This window comes from Macaca fascicularis, chromosome 20, assembly GCF_037993035.2.
Source record: "Macaca fascicularis isolate 582-1 chromosome 20, T2T-MFA8v1.1".
Taxonomy (NCBI): domain Eukaryota; kingdom Metazoa; phylum Chordata; class Mammalia; order Primates; family Cercopithecidae; genus Macaca; species Macaca fascicularis.
Window position 1 is genome coordinate 62,576,671 of NC_088394.1, and position 25,107 is coordinate 62,601,777.

General features: G+C 45.9%; 2 protein-coding genes across 4 annotated transcripts in view; both read left to right on the forward strand.

The window, feature by feature from the left end:
- The window catches only part of LOC102136053 (CKLF-like MARVEL transmembrane domain-containing protein 1), a 13,951-nt gene extending 5,612 nt beyond the window's left edge, over window positions 1-8,339 (forward strand). Inside the window, exons 3-4 of the mRNA XM_005592141.4 lie at window positions 5,948-6,046; window positions 8,035-8,339. Coding sequence (XP_005592198.3) covers window positions 5,948-6,046; window positions 8,035-8,205 — 270 coding nt within the window. The 3' untranslated portion in view covers window positions 8,206-8,339. The remainder of the gene's footprint in view (window positions 1-5,947; window positions 6,047-8,034) is intronic.
- Window positions 8,340-8,364: 25 nt separating this feature from the next.
- Window positions 8,365-23,500, forward strand: CMTM2 (CKLF like MARVEL transmembrane domain containing 2). 3 transcript variants are annotated; one of them, XM_045382253.3, is made up of 5 exons: window positions 8,365-8,553; window positions 8,758-9,069; window positions 9,203-9,361; window positions 21,911-22,012; window positions 22,827-23,500. In XM_045382253.3, exons 2-5 carry the CDS (start codon window positions 8,833-8,835, stop codon window positions 23,007-23,009), a joined length of 681 nt encoding a protein of 226 aa, XP_045238188.1. In that variant the 5' UTR covers window positions 8,365-8,553; window positions 8,758-8,832; the 3' UTR covers window positions 23,010-23,500. The 3 variants fall into 3 exon arrangements, with proteins under 3 accessions (XP_045238188.1, XP_065393159.1, XP_065393160.1); XM_065537087.1 differs by having other exon boundaries at window positions 8,761-9,069; window positions 22,827-23,165; XM_065537088.2 differs by lacking the exons at window positions 8,365-8,553; window positions 9,203-9,361 and having other exon boundaries at window positions 8,592-9,069.
- The last annotated feature ends 1,607 nt before the right edge of the window (window positions 23,501-25,107 follow it).

Genomic DNA, 25,107 nt, shown 5'->3' on the forward strand with positions numbered 1-25,107 from the left:
CAGAAACTCAGATATGCACCCAGGTCTGTCTGACTCTAAAGCCCAGACTCTCTCCAGACTTTACAAACTATTATCTTGTGATGGTTTTCTATCTCCATTCTCCATTAAGGTAAGAAACTCAGTGAAACTACGACTCTATGTCATCCTCAGATTCTCTACATTTTTTCTCTGTATCTTGTTTCCTCATGATTTTCTTAAAATAAGCACCAAAGGTGAATTGGTTATCCTGGTGGGTATACACAGGCCCTTGGGGGTGGGTGACTGATGGCTCCACAGCACCATCAGCTATGGTCAGGAGGACCAGAGCCCTCTGAGAAATGGACTCACGCAGGCTGGGTCCACACATAAAGCTGGAGAGGGCCAGGAGATGTCATATTTTGCTGTAGGGTCCAGCGGTAATGCCCAAGAAGTATCCCAGACAGAGGTAAGAACTAGGATCACCTGAGCATGAACCGTGAGTGTCCTATGAGAGAACCTGTTCTCACAGTGGTCACAGAAAGTTCAACCCAGCTCTTGTAGGGTTACAGGCCTTTGGTCAACTCCAGTAAAGCCAGCCCCCCTTGCTGTGTCTGTCTTAAGTGATAGTATCCTCTTTTTGGGGGATGACTATGGGAGCCCAGAGGTGATTCAGAGCCCCTGTCTTTTCCTGCTACTGTCCTCAAGAGCACGGGCCAGACCTGGCACAGCACAGGATATGCCTTGTGAGCTCCCAGGAGCTTCATGGTGGGGAAACTGTGTTACCAAGATGGTTGCCCAGTTATTCTGATGTTCAGCCCACACTATCAGGATACATAGGACACATACTGAGCAACCACACAGTTGGTCAGATGGTAAGTGATCTAATTAACTTGGGAGTTTTTGAAAAAGACTCATCAAAACAGGACCCAAATTGCGTTCTCTTCTCCTATCCAGTCCTTTCCTTTCAAATCCGCTCTTTCAGATTCTGTGAGATGAAGGATGTGTACCTACACAATTTTTCAGAGGGGCAAGTAGCTACACTACGAGGCCTTGGCACAGCAGGAAATGTGCTAGTTTCATAAGGGTATTGGTGCTAGGAGGTGATGGCTTGGCACTTCAGAAGGTAGGCAGGCTTAGAATCAAGCTTCAGGAGTCACTTGGGACCTTATAATAAGGTCAGTGCGGGAAGCCATGGAACACACGGTCAGTTTCATACTAGAACTGTTTTGAGTCGAGCTCTGCACAGCTTCAGAGACTTGCCCACAGCTGAGAGTGCCCAACATGCAGCTACCACTTCTTTCAGCCCTTCCCTCCAGGCGAGAAGGCTTGGCTCCCAGGAGGTATGGCATTAGGGTAAGGAGTACTGACTTTAAGTGGTGATTTCTAACTTAAAGGCTCATAAAAGGATAGAGTTCCTTATTTCCCTATTCCAATTATTGTTTGACAAAGGGGTGAGGGTAAAAGTCTCTACCAGGGAGACAAGAGTGTGATACATCAGGGCTTGGACTCAGCAGGAAAGCACCAAAGAGAACTGACTGCAGATACAGGTGACCTGCTGAGATCTGTGGGCTCTGGGACCATTTTTTTTTTTTTTTTTTGAGACGGAGTCTCGCTGTGTCGCCCAGGCTGGAGTGCAGTGGCCGGATCTCAGCTCACTGCAAGCTCTGCCTCCCGGGTTTTTACGCCATTCTCCTGCCTCAGCCTCCCGAGTAGCCGGGACTACAGGCGCCCGCCACCTCGCCCAGCTAGTTTTTTGTATTTTTTAGTAGAGACGGGGTTTCACCGTGTTAGCCAGGATGGTCTCGAACTCCTGACCTCGTGATCCGCCCGTCTCGGCCTCCCAAAGTGCTGGGATTACAGGCTTGAGCCACCGCGCCCGGCCTCTGGGACCATATTTTGTCAAGGCCCCCTCCTCTAGACAGAGGATGGACCCATACTCAGTCTCTGAGTTGCAGCTGTGAAGGGTGTGCCGGGGACCCTGACACCATGGGGAAGGCACAGGTCCCACTCTCAACCCCTAACCTATGTTAGGGCCTATGAGGTCTCCTCAGATGGGCTCTTGGTGTTCTTGATTCATGTGAACTCACAGAATAAATGTGTCAGCTTCCACAGCACTGGTTTTACCTGCAGACTTGAGAGTGGAATTAAATCAGTAAATAATTTAAACCCATTTTTACCAACATGAGTCTGCATCAAAGCTAGGAAAAGTGCAATTTTCCTCACCCCACACATACTCTTCATTTTTAGGTTTACCAACTCTACCCACTCTAGCCTAGTGTCAGGTACCAAGATACCTAAGAAATTATGAATTCGAATTATTGTCTTCTAAATAGCTCATATTTTAAACACCTCTACATCATAAAGAATATAATCCGGCATGGTCAGAGAAACTGAGTTCTGGTGAAGCAGATGTTTTTGCCAACAGAAAGCTATTTTTTAAAAAGAATATAATAAACATTTTAAACTAAAACAAAACAAAAAATGAAACCAATGAAAGTTGCAGTTAGTTGAATACCAGATAATATTCATTGTTTGTAAATTCCTATTACGAATACTACATTTTGTGAAACAATTCATGTTTAATGTTTTTCTTTTTTTTTTTTTTTTTTTTTTTGAGATGGAGTCTTACTGTGTTGCCCAGGCTGGAATGCAATGGCACGATCTTGGCTCACTGCAAGCTCCACCTCCCAGGTTCAAGCAATTCTCCTGCCTCAGCCTCCTGAGTAGCTGGGATTATAGGCACGTGCCACTGTGCCTGGCTAATTTTTGTATTTTTGGTAGAGACAGGATTTCACCATGTTGGCCAGGCTGGTCTCAAACTCCTGACCTCAGGTGATTCACCCACCTCAGCCTCCCAAAGTGCTGGGATTACAAGCTTGAGTCACTGTGCCTGGCCTGTTTAACTTTTTTCCTAATATTCAGTGCTTTTTTTTTTTTTTTAATAATGAGCACTCACCATTAAGGCATCTTTCTCATTCCCACTTATAATTCTACACGATTTTAATATCTCAGAGAATAGTTTGGAAGCTTTATGGAATAATTGTCAAGAAAAAACACATTTCTCATTTTAGTCAGAGAAGGCTACTTGACCCAATAAGGTATTTAAAGGGGAAAGAAAAATATAACAAGTAAGGATGATATTTATGAGGGAAGTGGAAGTCCTCCCACACATGGCCAATCTCGGCTGCAATTTTAACACAGCCATCAGGGATATCTGTCTCTCCCCAGATGAGGCAAATAAGAGGGTCTGTGTCTGAGGCAAAAGGGAGGAGGTTAGCAGAAGAAGGCCCATGGGCACTCAAATCAGACTGCCCAAGGTCATAGCCACTTACTGGCCGAACAACCCTGGGCAGGTTGCTTACCCATCTGTAAACTGGGGATAATGAGAGTTTGTTGTGAGAATCAAATGAGATCACATATTAACACATTGGCACAGTAAGTGCTCAATAAATGTGAGCTAGCTGTAATAGAAATGTTAGATGCAAGGCGAACCTTAGCTCCAGTGGACAGTTCAGGAGAGCACTTGTTTGTAAGTAAGGACCACAGTAAACTATAATGTCCATAGTCCCACAAGGAGATAAAATTATGACAGAAAGTTAAAGACTGGCTGGGCCTGGTCTGTGGTTGGTTTATTATTATCATTATTGATGTGCTTTTGTTCAAATTGTTATAATCTAAGACCACACCTGGTTAGTGGTCAGAGAAACTGAGCTCTGGTTATATAGATATTTTGGCCAACAGAGAGCAATTTTTAAAAAAAGAATATTTGACTTTTGAAGTTTACACTCTGCTTCTCAGTTGTAAGAGTCCTTGTTCACATCTTTGACTACCTTGGTTTATACAATCCTCAGGTGTAAGCTTCCTGCAAAGCTGCAAACCACTGTACCTGCCTCAGTCAGGCCTGCCCACTATGGGCAGACCTCTCGCTTAGCCTGCAGAACCCCACTGGGACTTACTTCCAACCTCCACCAGCCCTGCTACATACCCCTGTTCCAGCGTTAACTACCAGGCACCAAAACAGTAGGCATTAGTGCCTTTCCAAGAGGCAAGTCACATTCCACAATAGGGCTCCTTGGTTGCCAACCCCAACAGGAAGAACACCTAGTTTGCAGAGAGTTTACTATCTGTTAACATTTTGAGGGCAGATACGAACCTACATTTTGATGCACTCCGACCAGCTACAAATGCCAGGCATGTTATCAGATGCTTTCAGATTCATTATGCCATTTAATCCTCAGACCCAATGAACCGCAGTCATTGTCCCCATATTACAAATTAGCAAGTTGGCAGACTGGTGATAAAATATGCCCCATCTAGGAATTGGCAGGCCAAAAGACTTCATCAACAAAAATACTCAACTGATTGGTGCTGTATCATTTTGACCCTCCAGACCCATTCCGCAGAAAATGCCAAAGATGGATTGGACGCTGCACTTCCAGACTAGGAGAATAGCTCATTTCCTCCTTATTTGGGTGTCACTGATGGGAGGCAATAGTGAGATGAGTTCTGATTCCACCCGTTATTCAATCCTAGGCAGCTGAAAAACTCCAAGCCTCCACCATGTCCTTTGTAAACGGGATGATGACAGTTCTGACTTTGGAGCCTGCTTTGTGAGGGTTAAATGAGGTCAAATGATGGACTGGGAAATGCTTGGCACATCAAAGAGCTCCATTGGAGCCATTGTGATTCCATGATAACATACACTGGATGGCAGTGCTCCTTGCTGTGTTTGGACTAGTGCACCAGGAAGATGACATTACCAAGGCAGACCATCAAGACTCAAAGACTTAAGCTATTCAGATAAGGTGTCTGGCCAATATTGTGGTTATGTTCTCTAGGCTTTTGCCTCTAGCCATACACTGCTGCCACTGACACACTGCGTTCACGTTCTTCCATTATTGTTTTGCTAAGAAAGCTCAGCCACTGCTCACCCAGGAGGGCACTGCCACCCACTCATCCTCACTCTTCATTTCAGCACACAAAGAAGCAGGTTGGGCTAGCAGTTAAAGAACTCAGGACTGGCCAGGCACGGTGGCCCACGCCTATGATTCCAGCACTTTGGGAGGCCGAGGCAGGCGGATCACCTGAGGTCAGGAGTTCATGACCATCCTGGCCAACATGGAGAAGCCCCATCTCTACTAAAAAATACAAAAATTAGCTAGGCATGGTGGCAGGCACCTGTAATCCCACCTACTCAGGAGGCCGAGGCAGAGATTTGCTTGAACCTGGGAGGCGGAGGTTGCAATGAGCCAAGATCGCACCATTGCACTCCAGCCTGGGCGACAAGAGCGAAACTCCGTCTCAAAAAAAAAACAAGACTCAGGACTGAAATCCAGTTAAAACGCAGAAGGGGCACAATGAGCCTGCAGATGTCGGGGCACACCCAATTCTGGCCATCTTTCAGGAAAGCAAAAAACATTCACTCCAGAATATCAGGCCTGCTCCTCAGATGAGTTCATATGCTCTTGGGACACGTGAACTCACAGAATAAATGTGGCCTAATTTCCAGAGCATTGGCTTTACCTGCAGATTTGGGAGAATAATTAAAGTGCTCATCTAAAATTTTATTTTTATGTTAAAACAAATGAGTTATGGAATAGAATGCAGAATTTACATTAAAAAAACAAGACTTTCCAAAAAAATCACATTTATGGAGAGCCAATTTGGGCTAGGCCCCTTGACCACTAGGTTTTTTCATGCTCACTTTCCTATTCCCTTTATAGAAAAAGTTGTCAGCTTTTTTTCTAATGGTATTCTTTAATGAAAATAAACCTGTTTCTACAGACAAAGTCATATCTAGGATCTTAAAATCACATAAACTCATGTCTCTGGACGATGTAAGAATTATGCCTCTGAGGGTGCCTCCTCATCTTAATCAAATGGAAAGTTTTTAAAAGGCATCTATTCTTAGATGTGTAATTGACCAGTTTTAATATTTATGAAATTATATTTTTGTGTAAACTTGATAAATTTCAATTCTTTATTACAGGATCTTACCAACAGTATCATTACAGCTGTGTTCCTTTCAGTAGTTGCCATCTTGGCCATGCAAGAAAAGGAAAGAAGGCATTTATTCTATGTCGGAGGGGTAAGTAGAGGCCTTCATGACTCCATTTAAGATCAGTATTCCGGCCAGGCACGGTGGCTCACGCCTGTAATCCCAGCACTTTGGGAGGCTGAGGCGGGCAGATCACAAGGTCAGGAGATCGAAACCATCCTGGCTAACACGGTGAAACCCTGTCTCTACTAAAAAACACAAAAACTTAGCCAGGCATGGTGGCGGGCACCTGTAGTCCCAGGTACTTGGGAGGCTGAGGCTGGAGAATGGCGTAAACCTGGGAGGCAGAGCTTGCAGTGAGCCGAGATCGCGCCACTGCACTCCAGCCTAGGCGACAGAGCGAGACCCCATCTCAAAAAAAAAAAAAAAAAAAAAAAAAAAAGTCAGTATTCCAAGACTTTGAAAAGGGAAATTGGCAGACCCCGTTATATCATTAACCAAGCGAAATCCCCACTACCACCCACTCTCCTTCTTGCACTGACTTCTTCAGGTGATATGAAGTTGCATAAACTCTGAGCTCATGAAAATCTTAATTCTAACATGCATTCTCCAAATAGGTACAAAAACAAGAGTCTGCTAAACCCCTTTTGAGACTTGTAGACACTATTTTCAAAATGTTAAGCAAGATCTTTTTGTCTATAAATAGGACTTTGATTTTCTGGACTAGAGAATTGTATTTTAAAGACAGATAAGAGAGATTGTAAGGGGGGAAAAGTGCACTGTCTAAAGTGAATAATCCAGCCTATTCAGGAAGGAAGGAAGAGGAAGGAAGGAAGGAAGGAAGGAAGGAAGGAAGGAAGGAAGGAAGGAAGGAAGGAAGCAAGCAAGCTAGCTGCCACACACTGAAGTGCCCAGTATATGCTCTGCACCAGGCGAGGCACACTCTGATTTAATCTTTACAACTCTCATTTGTACAGATATAGGAACTGAGGTTAAATACTTTGCTCTGGGTCACAAGACTGGGACAAACTGGGACTCAAAAGAAATGGCAGATCAAATGCTTGGAAGATTCAGGGGGTCAGGAGGGGAGGTAGGGCTTTGGTTCAAGAAGTTAAACAATGAGAACATAAATTAATGCAGAAAAAGGAGTTTATCTGAATTCATTCCATAATCAATAAATATCTGTCAATCCCATTGGATTGTGCCAGACATGAGCTCAGTGCTGGGGATAGAGCCCCTTCCCCTTTGGGTAAGCTCACAGATTCGCTAGGGCAAGACACCTAGGAAAACTCATTAAGCAGCCAGGAATTAAGTGACAGTAAAGAGAAGCATCCAAGGCTGTCAAGAGTCCCGGAGTGCACAGGGGAATATCTGTGCCATGGGCCCCTGGTCCCCATTGGCTGACTCCGCAATCACTCCTTCTACTGCCAGGAGTTCCCACCCCCAGTTCTCCATTTCTTGCCTGGAGGGCAGCATCCCACCACACCCCTCACTGGTCTTCCAGCCTCCAGCCTGGTTCACTTTCCATTCACCTCATGGCCACTGAAAGTAGGTTTTCTGAGTCTCACACCTGACCTCTTTGATAGAGTCCCAGATCCTGCACCTCTCCAGCCTCAACTCTGCCCACTTCTCAGCTGGCTCCAGAGGTCCTAGGCACACCAGATTCCTTAGAGACCCTAGTCCAGTGCCTGGGTTCTCCTCCTCCCCTTAGGAATTCCTTCCTGCCCTTTGCAAACGTAGCCTAAAAGTCTTTCCACGGAGAGGCCCTTTCAGGACCTACCCCTACCTGCAGCCACCTAGGGCCACTGCCCTTCCCTAGTCCTTTCCTGGTGCCTCAGACATCAAGCGAGGCTGTAACTGGCAACAAAATCCCCCATTTCCAAAATCCCTTTTTCTGGGTAAGGCAGAGTGGGCCTGCAGCAGCCAACTGGGCAGGCGGCAAGAAAGTAGTATAGGGTCAGAGAGGACAGGAGGCCGCCCGCAGCGCCCACCCTGGATAGGGATAGGTTCAAGGGGTTGCTACCGACCTGCAAAATAACCCGGTCTTTCCTTCTCGCATATGGCCTTGTATCTGACAGTCCCTGTGTCTCACAGCGGTAATCGTGTGTTGCATCGATGCGTTTGTGGTCACCAAGATGATGAGGACTAACTTGAAAAGATTTCTGGGAATCGAATTTGAAAGCAAGCTTTCCCCCGCCAAGGACGCCTACCCCGAAACCGGCCCCGACGCCCCGCAGAGGCCCGCCTGAAGCCAGCCCCGCGCCCTAGCAGATGCACGTGTCTGTCCAATCTCTGCCTCCGAGCCCACCCCCGAGCTCGCGTGCTGTCACCCATTCCGGCCTAAATGTGACCATAAAATTAGGGCTACTGCTTTTATTGAGAACACCTACTTCCTCTCTTTGCCTTGTGTAAAAGTCGTGTTGTATTTTCCTGCGCAAGTCGCGTTGTATTTTCCTGCGCGTGGCGCTGCGCCCGCGGAGCTCAGGGTGGTGACCCGGTGCTCGCAGCCCCCCGAACCGGCAGCGGAGCGGCGGCTTACAGACCTGGGGCTGCCTGGAGACGCCGGGATGGGACCGCGAGGGCAGCTCCGCGCCGAGGTGGGACCAGCGGTTTGGGAACGGAGGTGGGGCCCGTCGGGGGCCGGCGCGTGGAGGGTGGGCGGATCCGGCCACTGCGGGGTGGATGGGAGCTGCGCCAGGAGACGGGCGCGCGTGGAGAGGGCGTGGGAGTTGGCATTCGGTGGTCCTGGCAGTTAGCTGAGCGCGCCCTCTGAGCCGCTCGGTTGACACCAGGCTCTCTAGTAGGCCTGGCCTACCCAGAAACAGCAGGAGAAAGAAACAGGCCAGCTGTGAGAAGTCAAGGACACCGAGTCAGTCATGGCACCTAAGGCAGCAAAAGGGGCCAAGACAGAGCCAGCTCCACCTCCAGCCGGGGCCAAACCCCAGGAGGACAAGAAGGACGATAAGGAGCCATTGGACAAACCTCAAAAGTTGGTGCAGCCCAAGCACGAAGTGGGCACGAGGAAGGGGTGTCGCCGCTACCGGTGGGAATTAAAAGACAGCAATAAGGAGTTCTGGCTCTTGGGGCACGCTGAGGTCAAGATTCTGAGTTTGGTGAGTTAGACTGGTATCCCTGGATGGGGGGCTTTGGCTGAGGGTGGGGAGAAGGAGGAGTAGGCTCCAGGGGTCCTCAGAGAGATGGTGAGAGGCCCTTGCTGCTGGCTGAGGTGTCTATGTCTCACTGCAGGGCTGCCTAATAGCGGCAATGATACTGTTGTCCTCACTCAGCGTGCACCCCATCCTGACGCTTATCATCACCATGGAGATATCCATCTTCAGTTTCTTCATCATACTGTACAGCTTTGCCGTTCATAGATACATACCCTTCATCCTGTGGCCCATTTCTGTAAGTAACGGGCGATGGGGAGTGCCTGAATCCAGAACGCTGATTATGTGTGTGTCTTGGCACCTGGAAAGTCACAGAAGGGAGAGACACACCCCACCTCCCATATCTGTGCCTGGGTCAGGGGCTCACAACATCAGTGGGGCCCAGGCAGAGGCAGCTGGGTGCAAGACGGGTAGCTAGGCAGAAAATGCTCCAAAAAAGCCCGTGTGTGTGTTGGAGTGAGAGTGGGGAACTCTTACCTACCCGGTGGTCAAAGAGGGCCTGAGCCTTTGTTCTCTTTAGGGAAAGGGGAGGTGTAGCAATCAGTTGTTCCTCCGAACTCCTGTGCCAGCTCACACTTGACAGGAAATCACCCCAGAAGGACCCCAATCCCAAAATTCAAAGAAGAAAATTACTCTCCTGTAAGTCAATAAAATTAGACAAAAATGGGAATTTTTTTTTTAAAATCACTTCTAAAGCAGCGTTAGGTCTCCAGTGAATATCCCTATAAAGGATGCTTGGATCAGGATGTTCAACCCAAAGCAGTCATCTAGTGGAATGAGACAGAACTGAGCAAAGTACTCATTCCTAGCCTGTTTCCTCATCTGTAACATGGGGACAGTCATATTCCTTGCAGAACTGACATTCAATCCTGAGGATTAAATATAAATTGCTTTACGCTGTGCCTGAGGACTCATGGAGTTGAATCCCTCACCTGTGTAATCACAGGGCACACCCACCTAACCCCTTGCCAGTCAATGAAGACCCCAATTCCCAAGTCCCTTTGTTCATTGCACATTCACAGCCTGCCTCCAGAGCCCTCTTGTTCACTGTTTCACTCACGTTACACTTAAGGAAATTGGCTTAGAATGGCCAAGTAACTTGCCCCCAGCTCACTCAGCTGGTAAGTAGCAGAAAAAAGCTTTGCACTTAGCTTTATGAGTACATTTCATCCTGCCTTCTTGTTAAAAGCTATTAGGGTCCAGGGATCCAGAGGTTTTGGTGAGGTAGATGAGGACCTCCAATACAAGGAGAAAGGACAGGAGGGCCACATAAGGACTCTCAGAAAAGGGACAAGCAGAGGACAAGGTAAAAGGACAGGCAGAGGACAAGTTCCTAAACAAGGAGCCTGAGAAGACATTTTTAGTTCCAGCAGGATGAAAAACCAATGAACCCTGAAAATCTTCCTGCTGTGCTTATCTAAAAATACCAGGGGAAATGTAACCAGTATTGCTTTAACTGAATGAATGGTGGGCAAAGAAGAAATGAAAACACAGAGGCGCCAGAAATGGAAAACGGGGCAGTGATCACATAAGCTGCAAAGTATGAGTGGGAATGGTCCACGAGGTAGTGTCTCAGGAACCTACAGCATGAATTTTCATGCACTCTCAAGTCAGGAAATAAGGCCTTGATCCTAAGCAAAGTGGGAATTTAGAACTGAAAATCCTGTATAAAGCCATCACCCTGGAAAGACTACCCCCGAGGGAAAACATGGACAAAGACACATACCCTTCTTATTCCCAACACAGAGGAATAAGAAAACATGTTCATATCTGCCTGAGTGTTGAGTGGGCAGAGAGGAAGTCTTCCTTGAGAAATAGAAACCTTAAGCCTGCCCTTTGTACAGATTGGAGTTTGAATTTTTGTTACCTGCAGCCTAGAAACCTTCATGTAGCCCAGAAACATTCATCCCTGGGAATTGCCATAAAAATTGATCCCAGTCTGATGACATTCTGCTGATATCCTCGGACTCCTGATAGAAACAAATGCAAAATCACAATCAGGGCATGAAGAGATTCTTACAAAGGGGCGGGGGGGAAACCTTGTCAAAAATGAACTAATAATTCAAAACTACAAAACACCTAATTTTAAAAAAAATCCCCATTACTTAGAATCAACAAACACAACAGATGGATTAGAATCCTGAGAATATGAGATAATAGAAGAGCTATCTGAGAATAATAACATATTTTAAGTGATTATAGACATAAGAGTCCTGAGAAAAGAATAAAACACTATGAGGACAGAATAGACAGATTTTTTAAAAGTACAGTGTCTAGAATAGAAAATATAGTTATTGAAATAAAAATGTCAGTAGATGAACTCAAAAACAGATCAGACATAGCTGTAGAGGGAACTGTTAACTGAAAGGTATGGGGAAATTACCCAGAACATAGCACACAGAGAGAAAGAAAATAAGAAAGAGATTGAGACAGAACATGGAGTGAGAACATCCATCAGGGTTGTCGGGCTGGGTGTGGTGGCTCATACCTGTAATCCCAGCACTTTGGGAGGCTGAGATGAATAGGTCCCTTTGGTCCAGGAGTTTGAGACCAGCCTGGGCAACATAGGGAGACCCTGTCTCTACAAAAAAAAATTTAAAAATTAGCCAAGCATAGTGGCACATGCCTGTCGTTCCAGCTACTCAGGAGACCAAGGTGGGAGAATGACTTGAACCCAGGAGGTCAAGGCTACAGAGAGCTCTGATGGTGCCACTGCACTCCAATCTGAGTGACAGAGTGAGACCCTGTCTAAAAAATAATAAAAGAGGTATCAAGAAGCTAGGCACAGTGAGTTGTGCCTATAGTCCCAGCTACTCAGGAGGCTGAGGCAAAAGGATCTCTTGAGTCCAGGAGTTCAAGGCTGTAGTGTGCAGTGATCACACCTGTGAATAACCACTGCACTCCAGCCTGTGAAACAAACAAGATCCTATCTCTTAAAAAAAAACAAGCAGGGGGAGGGGTTGGCATGTGGTTCACGCCTGTAATTCCAACACTTTGGGAGGCCGAAGTGGGAGGATTTCTTGAGGCCAGGAGTTCAAGATAAAGAAAAAAACTTCAATAAAAATTTTTAAAACTTATTAAGAGAATAGATGAAATATTCAAGAGAATGGAGGTCAAGAATAGTGGCTTACACCTGTAGTCCTAGCACTTTGGGAGTCCAACATGGGAGGATTGCTTGAGCCCAGGAATTCAAGACCAGCCTGGACAACATCATGAGACCTTCCGCTTGTCTCCACAAAAAATCAGCCAGGCATGGTGGCATATGCCTGAGGTCCCATCTACTCAGGAGGCAGAGTTGGGAGGATCGCTTGAGCCCAGGAAGCTGAGGCTGAGTGAGCTGTAATCCCATCACTGCATTCCAGACTGGGAGACAGACAGAGATCCTGTCTCAGAAAAAAAAAAAAAAAAAAAAAAAAAAAAAAGTAGCAAGAATGGAGAAGAGGAAATATTCATACTGATAATGACTGAGAACATTCCGTATTTAATGAGAGTGGTGTCACTGAAAAATGGCATAATAGGGAACTCCAAAATTTTGTCTCTCTACTGTAGCAATGAGTAACCTAGCAAAAACTGTCAGAACTAACTTATTCAGAACCCAAATCTAATTAAAAACTTAGAACAGCCACAGGAGTGCTTAATGAAGGAAGAAGCTGCTGGATTTTGGTAAGAAACGACTGTGCACTTTAACTTACCTGCTGGGCATCTCTTACCCCCACAGCTTGGCAATGGCTATGAAGACAGCAGCCCAAATTCCTGGCGAAGCCTGCTAGTGACCAGCATAAAGAGCTATTTTCGTGTGTGTGTTGTGAGACAGGGTCTTACACTGTCATCCAGGCTGGAGTGCAGAGGTGCAATCGATATCTCATTACATTACAGACTTCGTTCTCAAAGAATTATGGTTGTTTGTTTGGACCTGTCTGATGATTACCTAAGAGATTGGTCCAGGGACTTGCCTTTGTTTCACCTGCCTCAGAACTTTTTCAGGGATGAAGCAGCCTCCCAGGTAGCATTTGTCAAAAACATTTAAAGGGAAATATACTTGCCTCACCCACTTGAGACAAGAGAAAACAAGTGAGTCAAGCAGTAGACAGACCAGAAAGTCTGGGAAGAAAGAGACTGAGAAAGGAGATATATTAGGGAATCTAGAAGACTACACACATTCCCAGGGCTGGACAAATACTCAGAAATGACCTAAGAAGACCCTAAGCTTCCACCTTTGGTCGACCATTAGGCTCTGCACAATCAGGAGGTGAGAACTACGACAGAGTTGTAAACAGCCTGGCCAAATGTTGATAAAGTGCCCCAACACAGAACCAACCTGCAAAGACCAGTAATGTTTTTGTTCATTTGTTTCCAAGCATTTAGGGAAATCTCTGTCAAATCACTAGCTGAGGCCGGGTGCGGAGGTTCACGCCTATAATCCCAGCACTTTGGGAGGCCGAGGCGGGTGGATCACGAGGTCAGGAGATCGAGACCATCCTGGCTAACACAGTGAAACCCCGTCTCTACTAAAAATACAAAAAATCAGCCGGGCATGGTGGCAGGCGCCTGTAATCCCAGCTACTCGGGAGGCTGAGGCAGGTGGATCACTTGAGGTCAGGAGTTTGAAACCAGCCTGGCCAACATGGTGAAGTCCCATTTCTACTAAAAGTATTTAAAACTTAGCTGGGCATGGTGGCGGGTGCTTATAATCCTAGCTACTCAGGAGGCTGAGGCAGGAGAATCCCTTGAACCCGGGAGGTGTAGGTTGCAGTGAGCTGAGATCGTGCCACTGCACTCTAGCCTGGGCAACAAGAGTGAAACCCCGTCTCAAAAAAAAGCTGATGTAGTTTGTTTTTTTTTGTTTTTTTTTGTTTTTTTTGTTTTTTTTGAGATGGAGTCTCACTGTGTCGCCAGGCTAGAGTGGATCTCAGCTCACTGCAAGCTCTGCCTCCTGGGTTCACATCATTCTCCTGCTTCAGCCCCCCGAGTAGCTGGGACCACAGGCGCACGCCGCCACGCCTGGCTAATTTTTTGTATTTTTAGTAGAGACGGGGTTTCACCGTGTTAGCCAGGATGGTCTTGATCTCCTGACCTTGGGATCTGCCCACCTCAGCCTCCCAAAGTGCTGGGATTACAGGCGTGAGCCACCGCGCCCAGCCAAAAGCTGACATAGTTTTAATACCAGACTAAACCAATTTTATATATAAAAAAAGAAGATCACTACATATAGTAATTTTGAACTTGTGTGTACCTAACAATATAGCCCCAAAATATAAAAGCTAAACATAGACTTAATTATAAGAAAGAATTAACAAATAGTAACCACAGCAGGAGATTTTAACATGTGTCCCTCAGTAATTAACAGTTTGATCCACTGACATGTAAAACATAGAACCATACATCCATAATAACAGGCTTTATATTCTTTTTAAGCTCACTTGAAACAATCATAAAAATTATCCTCACATAAAACCACAAAGCCAATATAAATAAATAACAAGGAACTGATAAAATATAGACTACATTCTCCAATTCAATGAAATACAGTTAGAAATCAGTAACTAAAATGTAACTAAAGCCTTGTATGTTTGGGGGATAAATCTACTGTTTTTCCCTCAGTATATGAGGATTTAGTTATATGTAGTATTTGCAGATACTACCTGTAAAATGCAGATAATTCAAATTCAAATCTGTATACTTAGAAAAGAAGAATGAACATTAACAAATCAAATGTCTATATGAAGAAGATACCAAAACAAAACAAAATAATGAAATTAAGGAAATGCCAAAGATAAGAACTAAAAGTTAATGAAATAGGAAACAAAGATTTATGGGGAGGATTAATAAAACTAAAAATCTGGTTATTTGAAAAGACAAAAGTAGACAAACTTCAAGAAAAAGAAAAGTAGGAACGAAGAAAAACAGTACAAAGATCAAGAAGAGATTTTAAAGATCACAAGGGAAGCCAGCTGGATGGCTCATGCCTGTAACAGCAATGTGGGAGGCTGAGGCAGGAAGATCAGTTGAGCCCAGGAGTTCAAGACCATCCTGGGCAACACAGTGGGACCTCATCTCTACAGAAAATAAAAAAAGTAGCTGGGTGTGGTGGCGTGCACTTGTAGTCCTAGCTACTTGGGCTGAGGTGGAAGGATCGCTTGAGCTGGGGAGTCAAGGCTGCAGTGAGACAGTGATTGCACCACTGCACTCCAGCCTGGATGACAGAGTAAGACCCTGTCTCCCAACAAACACACACACACAAGGGAAAATAGGTGGGGATTTTTGTTTTGTTTTGTTTTGTTTTGAGACGGAGTCTCGCTCTGTTGCCCAGGCTGGAGTGCAGTGGCACGATCTCAGCTCACTGCAAGCTCCGCCTCCCAGGTTCACGCCATTCTCCTGCCTCAGCCTCCCAAGTATCTGGGACTACAGGCGCCCACCACCACGCCCAGCTAATTTTTTTGTGTTTTTAGTAGAGATGGGGTTTCACCATGTTAGCCAGGATGGTCTCGATCTCCTGACCTCGTGATCCGCCCGCCTCAACCTCCCAAAGTGCTGGGATTACAGGCGTGAGCTACAGGGCTCACGCCTGTAACCCAGCACCCAGCCGGAAAATAGCTTTTTATACCAATAAACTAGAAAGTTCAGATAAAATAATTTTCTTGACTCAAAAATAAATAGAAAAACAGGTTATAAAAGAATTCATCCATGTTTTCATCTGGCACTTTTATTGTTTCACATTTTACATTTGATTCATTTGAGTGATTTAGGGATATGATATGAACCATGGTTCCATTTTTATATCCTGATGGCTTTCCAGTTGTTCCACCCCGTTACCTGATTTATTCTTGTATTGAAGAGTACGTCTTTTCTGCCATGGATTTGAAATGGCATATTTGTTAAATGCTAAAAATTCCATATGAAGGGTTTATTTCTAGATTTTATATTCAGTTCTATTTTATCTCTTTTTTTTTCTTTTAAAAAGCGTTATAATATGTCCTACTCTCTGCTAGCGCCTTGATCTTAAGACCAGACATTATAAGGAAAGTAAAATAGGCCTATCATATTTGAAGATAGCCATAAAAATTCTAAATAAAATATTAGCATAGTGAGGCCGGGCACGGTGGCTTATGCCTGTAATCCCAGCACTTTGGGAGGCCGAAGCAGGCGGATCACTTGAGGTCAGGAGTTTGAGACCAGACTGGCCAACATAGTGAAACCCGTCTCTACTAAAAATACAAAAAATTAGCTGGGCATGGTGGTGGCCATCTGTAATCCCAGCTATTCAGGAGGCTGAAGCAGGAGAATCGCTTGAACCTGGGAGGCAGAGGCTGCAGTGAGCCAAGATAGCACCACTGCACTCCAACCTGGGCAATAAAGCAAGACACCTTTCCAAAAAATAGTAATAATAATAATAATAATAATAGCATAGTGAATCAAGCAATATATAAGAAAGCAATACATCATTATGAAGCAGCATTGATGCCAGGAATACAAAGATGGTTTTGCCATACATACACACACACACATATATAAATTATTATATATAATATACAGATTAATATATTTCACTATAATATATTCACATAATATATTTCACTGCTTTATTTAAAGGAAAAAATATATCCTACAAGCTGCAGCAAAACCATTTAGTAATATTCAATACCAATTTTTAGAAAACTCTTAGCCAACTAGGAATAAAGAGAACTTCCTTATCTTAATATAGGTATCAGGGCCAGGCGCGGTGGCTCATGCCTGTAATCCCAGCACTTTGGGAGGCCTGGGCCAGCAGATCACAAGGTCAGGAGATTGAGACCATCCTGGCTAACACAGTGAGACCCCATCTCTACTAAAAATACAAAAAAATTAGCCAGGCGTGGTGGCAGGCGCTTGTAGTCCCAGCTACTCAGGAGGCGGAGGCAGGAGAATGGCGTGAACCCAGGAAGCAGAGCTTGCAGTGAGCCAAGATTGTGCCACTGCACTCCAGCCTGGGTGACAGAGTGAGACTCCGTCTCAAAAAAAAAAAAAAAAAAAAGGCCGGGCGCGGTGGCTCAAGGGCCGGGCGCGGTGGCTCAAGCCTGTAATCCCAGCACTTTGGGAGGCCGAGACGGGCGGATCACGAGGCCAGGAGATCGAGAGACGATCCCGGCTAACACGGTGAAACCCCGTCTCTACTAAAAAATACAAAAAAACTAGCCGGGCGAGGTGGCGGGCGCCTGTAGTCCCAGCTACTCGGGAGGCTGAGGCAGGAGAACGGCGTAAACCCGGGAGGCGGAGCTTGCAGTGAGCTGAGATCCGGCCACTGCACTCCAGCCTGGGTGACAGAGCAAGACTCCGTCTCAAAAAAAAAAAAAAAAAAAAAAAAAAGGCATTTATCCAAACCCACACAAACTGTATTTTATAGTGACACTCCACGAGCATTTCCTTAGAGATGCGTACTAGCTTTTCTTCTATTCAACATTGTGATGGAGATCTTAGTACAATATGATAAGGAAAACAAAAGGTGATAGAAATTGGGAAGAAACAAAATCTAATGGAATTATCTACACAGAAAATCTAGGAGAATCTACAGTGAAATCACTAGAACTGATTGAGTTCCACAAGGTTACCAGACACAAAAGCAATAGTGTTCCTGAATACCAACAATGAACAATGAGAAATATATGATTTTTTTTGGCTGGGCACGGGGGCTCACGCCTGTAATCCCAACATTTTGGGAGGCCCAGGTGGGTGGATCACTTGAGGTCAGGAGTTTGAGTCCAGCCTGGCCAACATGGTGAATCACCGTCTGTACTAAAAATACAAAAATTAACCAGGCATGGTGGTGCCTGCCTGTAATCCCAGCTACTCGGGAGGCTGAGGCAAGAAAATCTCTTGAACCCAGGAGGCGGAGGTTGGGATGAGCCGAGATGGAGCCACTGCACTCCAACCTGGGTGACAGAGTGAGACTCTGTCTCAAAAAAAAAAAAAAAAAAAAAAAAAAAAAAAGCTCTTTAAAAGAAACCACTTAAAACAGCAAGAGAAACTACAAAGTGACTAAGAATAAACCTACTGAAAGATATGTAAGACGCTACATAGAGAATATAAGACTTTATTAATGGATATCAAAGGAAAATGTAAATAGAGAAACATTCCACATTCATAAATATGAAAACTTATTATCATAGAGATATCAATTCAATTCTGAATTAATCTATAAATTAAATAAAATTTCAACCTAACATGGGTTTTTCATGGAACTTTACGGGGTGATTCTAAAATTCTTATGGAGGAAGAAAAAATACTAACAAGGATGGACTCAGACAACAAGATATCAGATTTACCATAAAGCTTTGGTACTAGCTCAGGGACTGACAAGAAGACTAATGAAATTGTTACAGATTGAATGTTTGTGTCTGCCACTCTGCAAAACCATATGCTGAGGCTCTAACTCCACTGTAGCTGTACTTGAAGATGCGGCCTCTAAGGAGGTAATTAAGGTTAAATGAGGTCAGAATATTGGGGCCCTGATCAAATAAGTGTCTTGTTTTTTGTTTGTTGGTTTTGAGACAGAGTTTTGCTCTTGTCACCCAGGCTAGAGTGCAGTCGCACAATCTCAGCTCACTGCAACTTCCACCGCCCGGTTCAAGCATTCTCCTGCCTCAGCCTCCTGAGTAGCTAGGATTACAGGCATGCACCACTGCACCTGGCTAATTTTGTATTTTTACTAGAGACAGCGTTTTGCCATGTTGGCCTAGCTGGTCTTGAACTCCTGGCCTCAGGTGATCTGCCTGCCTTGGCCTCCCAAAGTGCTATGATTACAGGTGTGAGCCACCACACCCAGCCAGTAAGTAAGTATCTTTATAAGAAGAGAGCAGAGAATTCTCTCTCCCTCTTGCTCTCTCTCTACACACACACACACGCACACATGCACACACACATACACACGCACGCATCAAAGAAAGGCCATGTGAAAACGTAGTGAGAAGACAGCCATCTGCAAGCCCGGAAGAGAGCCCTCACCAGAAACTGAATTTCCTGGCACCTTGCTCATGGACTTCAGCCTCCAAAACTGCGAGAAAGTTAATGTCTGTTGTTTAAGTCACCCAGTCTGGGATATTTTATTATGGCATCCTGAGTAGACTAATACAGGAATAGAAAAGAAAACTCAGAAATAGATCTACAAACATATGGCAACTTGGTATATGACGGAGGTAGCATTATAAAACAGTTGAATAGAATATTCAATAAATGTCCCTGGGATTTGTGGAGAGAGAGGAAGGGAGGGAGAGAGATAGACTATGTATCCCATTAAAATTAAAACTTCAACAGAAGACATCATAGGCCAGGTACAGTGGCTCACACCTATAATCCTGACACTTTGGGTGGCCAAGGCAGGAGGATCACTTGAGTCCCGGAGTCCAGGGCTTGGAGACCAGCCTGGGCAACATAGGGAAACCCTGCCTCTACAAAAACAATTTTTTTTTTTTTTTTGAGATGGAGTTTTGCTCTTGTTGCCCAGGCTAGAGTGCAATGGCATGATCTTGGCTCACTGCAACCTCTGCCTCCCAGGTTCAAGAGATTCTCATACCTCAGCCTCCTGAGTAGCTGGGATTACAGGCATGCGCCACCACACCTAGCTAATTTTGTATTTTTCGTAGAGATGGGGTTTCTCCATGTTGGTCAGGCTGGTCTCAAACTCCCAACCTCAGGTGATCCGCCCGCCTTGGCCTCCCAAAGTCCTGGGATTACAGGCGTGAGCCACTGCGCCCAGCTTACAAGAACAATGTTTTTAATTGCACAGTGGCAGGCGCCTGTAGTCCCAACTGAGGCTGAGGTGGGGAGGATCGCTTGAGCCCAGGAGTTCAAGATTACAGCGCATGGTAGAAACACCCTGTGTCTCATTTTGTTCATTCCTATAGTAGGCTACATCAGTTAAAATTAATAAATCTGGCCGGGCGCAGTGGCTCACGCCTGTAATCCCAGCACTTTAGGAGGCCAAGGTGGGCGGATCACGAGGTCAGGAGATCAAGACCATCCTGGCTAACATGGTGAAACTCCATCTCTACTAAAAATACAAAAAGTTAGCCAGGTGTGGTGGCAGGCGCTTGTAGTCCCAGCTACTTAGGAGGCTGAGGCAGGAGAATGGCATGAACCCAGGAGGCAGAGCTTGCAGTGAGCCAAGATCGCGCCACTGCACTCCAGCCTGGGCAATAGAGCAAGACTCTGTCTCAAAAAAAAAAAAAAAAAAAAAAGAATAAATCTATATTTCTCAATGTGGATAAATCTCAAAAGGCAAAAGCAAGCATTGAAAGGTAGGATACTTTTTATTTAAATATAAAAAGTGTATTTTGAAATACACAAAATAGTATACATTGTTTATGAATATATAATATGTAGAAAAGCACAAATTCAGACGGGAAAACTACACATCAGTTTCCAAAAGTTGGAGGAGGGAGGCATGAGGGACAGTAAGCGGGAAGGAAGCGAGGGGGCTGCAGCTCCATCTGTGAAGTTGGATTTCTTGATTTCAGAGAGGCCTAAAGGGGACATTGGCAAGACGTTAACATCTGTTAAATGTCAGTGGCTCCTGGCCTGGTAGAGGTGGGAGTTGGAGGTAGGATGTTCTATTATTTTCTGGGCATTTGAAATGTATCAAAATTCAAAACATTAAAAAAGAAAAGGCCTGAAACAAAGTGGCCAGGGAAGGACAACAGCAGGAAATGGCATTATAGAAACCAAGGGGAATGGCAGGTGTCTTCCAGCGCTGCAGGATCAGCTGCTTCTCACCCCATCCTCTAGCCCCAGGAGAGATTCGAGAGGAAGCCAGCCTGCTATGGCCATGGTTTGGCCAGCTCTGAGAAGTTTGGCAATGCCTTGCCAGTAGCAGGAGGGAAACGAGTATATGGTATGGGGAGGGTGAGACTGAAGTCACAGGGGATGGGCAGGAGGGTTGAGGAAGGGAGAGGTGGTGCCACCTTGTAAGGAGGGAAAGGGGTCTAGGAAGTCAGGCTGAGGGCAGCGGGTTGCAGAGGAAGCTGCCAGGCTCCCAATGAGATGCTAAAGTCCATCAGAGCCAATGCAGCCCACCCAGCCAGAGCGGGGAGCTGGCCCTGGGAGCTGAAAGTCAGTGGTGGGGTCCTTAAGAGGGACATCATGATGTTTTATAGTTGTGTATTTATTTAAATGAGTATTGACTGGGTGCTGTGGCCTAGGCCTATAATCCCAGCACTTTGGGAGGCTGAGGAAGGCAGATCGCTTGAGTCCAGGAGTTTGAGACCAGCCTGGATAACATGGTGAAACCCTATCTCTACTAAAAATACAAAAAAAAAAGAAAAAAAAAATTAGCTGGGCTTGGTGGCACACGCCCGTAGTGGCAGTCGGAGGTGGGAGAATCACCTGAGCCTGAGGAGGTCGAGGCTGCAGTGAGCAGAAATTGCGCCACCACACTCCAGCCTGCGTAATCGGAGTAAGACCCTGTCTCAAAAAATAGAAAATAAAAATAATAAATGAGTATTGGTGGGAGGAGACATAGGCAGAAACCAAATGTGTGATTTCACAGAGAGATGGTAGAAGAGGGGGCTGGTGACTTCACAGGCTTCAGCATGAGGGCATTTTAGCATCCTGGACTTTTTAGGTTTCAATTTAAAAAGCCCAGCTGGAGGGCCACAGATATGTCCACCTAGCCCGGTGTGTGTTTATCTTTATGCATACGTTTTTAAATCAGGTGGAAGTTTGCAAATCATTCCTTTGGAGGAAGCTAACCAGGGTGCAGTGTTTGTTGCCGGGGGCCCTGGCTTTGGCTGAGGCTGACTCACCTCTCCACCTTCAGGACCTCTTCAACGACCTGTTTGCCTGTGCGTTCCTGGTGGGAGCCGTGGTCTTTGCTGTGAGAAGTCGGCGATCCATGCATCTCCACTACTTACTTGCTGTGGTGAGTCTTTCCAGGCTGGGCCGTGCATTTGCTCTGAATTCACCTCTTTTGGAGGATGGGTGTTGTCCTCTGTTTAAGGAAAGGGCTTCTTTATTTTTCACAAAAATCTTGGGATCAAAGTAAAGTTTAAAAGTGAAGTAGGCCGGGCACAGTGGCTCATGCCTGTAATCCCAGCACTTTGGGAGGCCGAAGCGAGTGGATCACCTGAGGTCAGGAGTTTGTAGACCAGCCTGGCCAACATGGTGAAATACAAAAATACAAAATTTACAAAATTTAGTAGAAAATGTATTTTCTACTAAAAATACAAAAATTAGCTAGGCATGGTGGCGCATGCCTGTAATCCCAGCAACTTGGGAGGCTGAGGCAGGAGAATTGCTTAAATCCAGGAGGCAGAGGTTGCAGTCAGCAGAGATTGTGGCACTGCACTCCACCCTGGATGACAGAGCGAGACTTCGTCTCAAAGGAAAAAAAAGTAAAGTAGACAGATGTTTCCAGTGGAGCCACCATTTAAATAAAGATGATGTCCGGGGAGCCAGCCCAGGTTCCTTCCTGTAGCTGCCGACCCCAGAGCAAACAGTCCCACTCTGGCTGGGTTTCAAGACAGAAGAGAAACAGGTGAGATGGCAGGATGGGGGAGTGGAGAAGGCCGAGGCTGAAGGAGTAGGCATGCTTCTAGACTCTCAGGGCTGGTTGACATTTGAGGGGACATGGGGGACGTGTGACACAGCACCCACTGATGAACGAGAAACCAGGAGGGAAACTCACCACGTTTGGAATGAAAAGCAAAAGTCATGAGGACCCTTTTGTTTTCCAGATCCTTGTTGGTGTGGCTGGAGTTTTTGCTTTGATCGATATGTGTCTTCAAAGAAACAACTTCAGAGGCAAGAGGGCCAAAAAGCATAAGCTGATTTCTCCTCCAGGCAAAGAAAAAGAACCCCAGCAGGGCAAGGGACCAGAACCCGCCAAGCCACCAGAGCCAGCAAAGGGAAAGAAATGACTTGGAGGAGGCTCCTACTGTCTGAAACGGCAGTGTATTTTACAGCAATACATTTCCACTCTCTTCCTTGTCTTCTTTCTAGAATGGTTTTCTTTTCCATTTTCATTACCACCTTTGCTTGGAAAAGAATGGATTAATGGATTCTAAAAGCCTAAAGTTGATGTAAGCATTATTTTGTTCATTCAGCAAAAGTTACTGATTGGCAGGGTGCAGAGGGTAATGCCAGGGCAGGGCCCAGGAGCCAAGGCTCCTGAAGTGCTCCCAGGCTACTGGGCACCAAGGGCCTGGGGGACCAGAAGTGTAGGTGTTTCCGGCTAGCGACCCCAACCAACTGGCAGGGGGTGGGGGCCAGGGCGCCGGGGGCAGAGGAAGACGAGAAACCAGAAAAAAAAAGGATAATTTTGTTCACACTGATTATTTTAATTTTACTTTTTAAAAAAAGCATCCAAGCAATTGTTATGAGAAAAATAAATTTGATGGCCTTCCTTGCAGTTTAGTTTTTAGGTTTTTTTTTTTTTTTTTTTTTTTTTTTTGGTGAGTCAGAGTTTTGCTCTTGTTGCCCAGGCTGGAGTGCAATGACGTGATCTCGGCTCAGCTCACCGCAACCTACACCTCACAGGTTCAAGCAATTCTCCTGCCTCAGCCTCCTTGAGTAGCTGGTATTATAGGCATCTGCCACCACACCTGGCTAATTTTCTGTATCTCTAGTAGAGACAGGATTTCACCATGTTGGCCAGGCTGGTCTCAAACTCCTGACCTCAGGTGATCCACCCTCCTTGGCCTCCCAGGGTGCTGGGATTACAGGCGTGAGCCACCGTGCCCAGCCTGCAACTTAGTATTGATCCTCACTGAGGTTCACTCCGGTGGAGGTGAGGAGGGCAGGGGGTGTCAATTCCTCAGAGATCAGGGTCTCCAAGGGTCTGAGTCAGGCTGGCATATGGGCTGAGCAGGGTGGGCACAGGAGAAGCCTAGGGGCTGTTTCCCTCTGGGACCTGGAGTGTCTCCCTCCACTGACGACCTGAGCATAAGGCCTGGAGTCACCACATGCAGGCCTTGCAGATCTTTCCAACAGAGAAGGCCCTGCTCTCACTGGACAGTCCAGCCATCCTGGCAGGTGGAGGGTTGTCTCCATGACAGGAAAGCCAGGCCCCAAACTGACCCATGAGGAGCTGGAAGGGGGCATGTAGGAGGAAGCGTGGAGCCCCGAGCGCAGCCTGGGCAACAGGCTGGGAGGGTCCACTGAGCTTTGGGGACAGGATCATGACTTGGGCCAAGGGGATCGCTGAAGGCTGTGAGAATGCCACGTGCTTAGCTGTTGCCTCAAAGGTGTGTGAGAGGAAGGAGGGCCCTGCAGGTCCTTCAGGTGGGCAGACGGGCAGCCAGCGGCCTCTAGGGGTGAAGACCTGGAACTTGGGGTGGCCCCAGGCTCCTCTACCCTTCAAGTCCACTGTCCCCTCTGTAGCCTCACAGCGCCCCCTGCAGGCCAGGCAGTGTGAGGCACCCCTAACTCTAGCTTTGTAGAGAAAAACTCAAAAATGCACACTATCCCACCACATGACCCAGAATTCTTCTCCTATGTATTTAGCCAAGAGAAATGGTATACTAGAATGTTCCTAACAGCCAAAAACTAGAAACAGCCACATGTTCAAAAGGAGGTAAATGTGCTACATTCAGAAAACGGAATGCGCTACTCAGCAGCAAAAAAAAAAAAAAAAAAAAAAAAAACCCACTATGAATACAACAAAACAAGGAGGGATTTCACATTATAGAAACATACCAGATGATTCCATTTCTAAGCAGTTCAAAAATAGGCAAAAATACAGTGAAAGAAAACAGTTGTTGCTTGGGGATTGATTATGTAAACCAAAAAGTATCTGAGACAGGCCACAATTGATTTAGAAGTTTATTTTGGCCAGGTCCAGTGGTTCATGCCTGTAATCTCAGCACTTTGGGAGGCTGAGGTGGACAGAGCACTTGAGCCCAGGAGTTTCAGACCAGCCTGTACTGGCGAAACCCCGTCTTTACTAAAAATACAAAAATTCACCGGGCATGCACACACCTGTAGTTCCAGCTACTCTGGGGGCTGAGGCAGAAGAAT

Excerpts from the sequence above, each read along its gene's own strand:
- CMTM2 (XM_045382253.3), top strand. The coding sequence starts at position 8,833 with ATGGCACCTAAGGCAGCAAAAGGGGCCAAGACAGAGCCAGCTCCACCT. Across the intron at positions 9,070-9,202 it reads AGGTCAAGATTCTGAGTTTG|GGCTGCCTAATAGCGGCAAT; the intron begins GTGAGTTAGACT and ends GTCTCACTGCAG. Across the intron at positions 9,362-21,910 it reads TCATCCTGTGGCCCATTTCT|GACCTCTTCAACGACCTGTT; the intron begins GTAAGTAACGGG and ends CTCCACCTTCAG.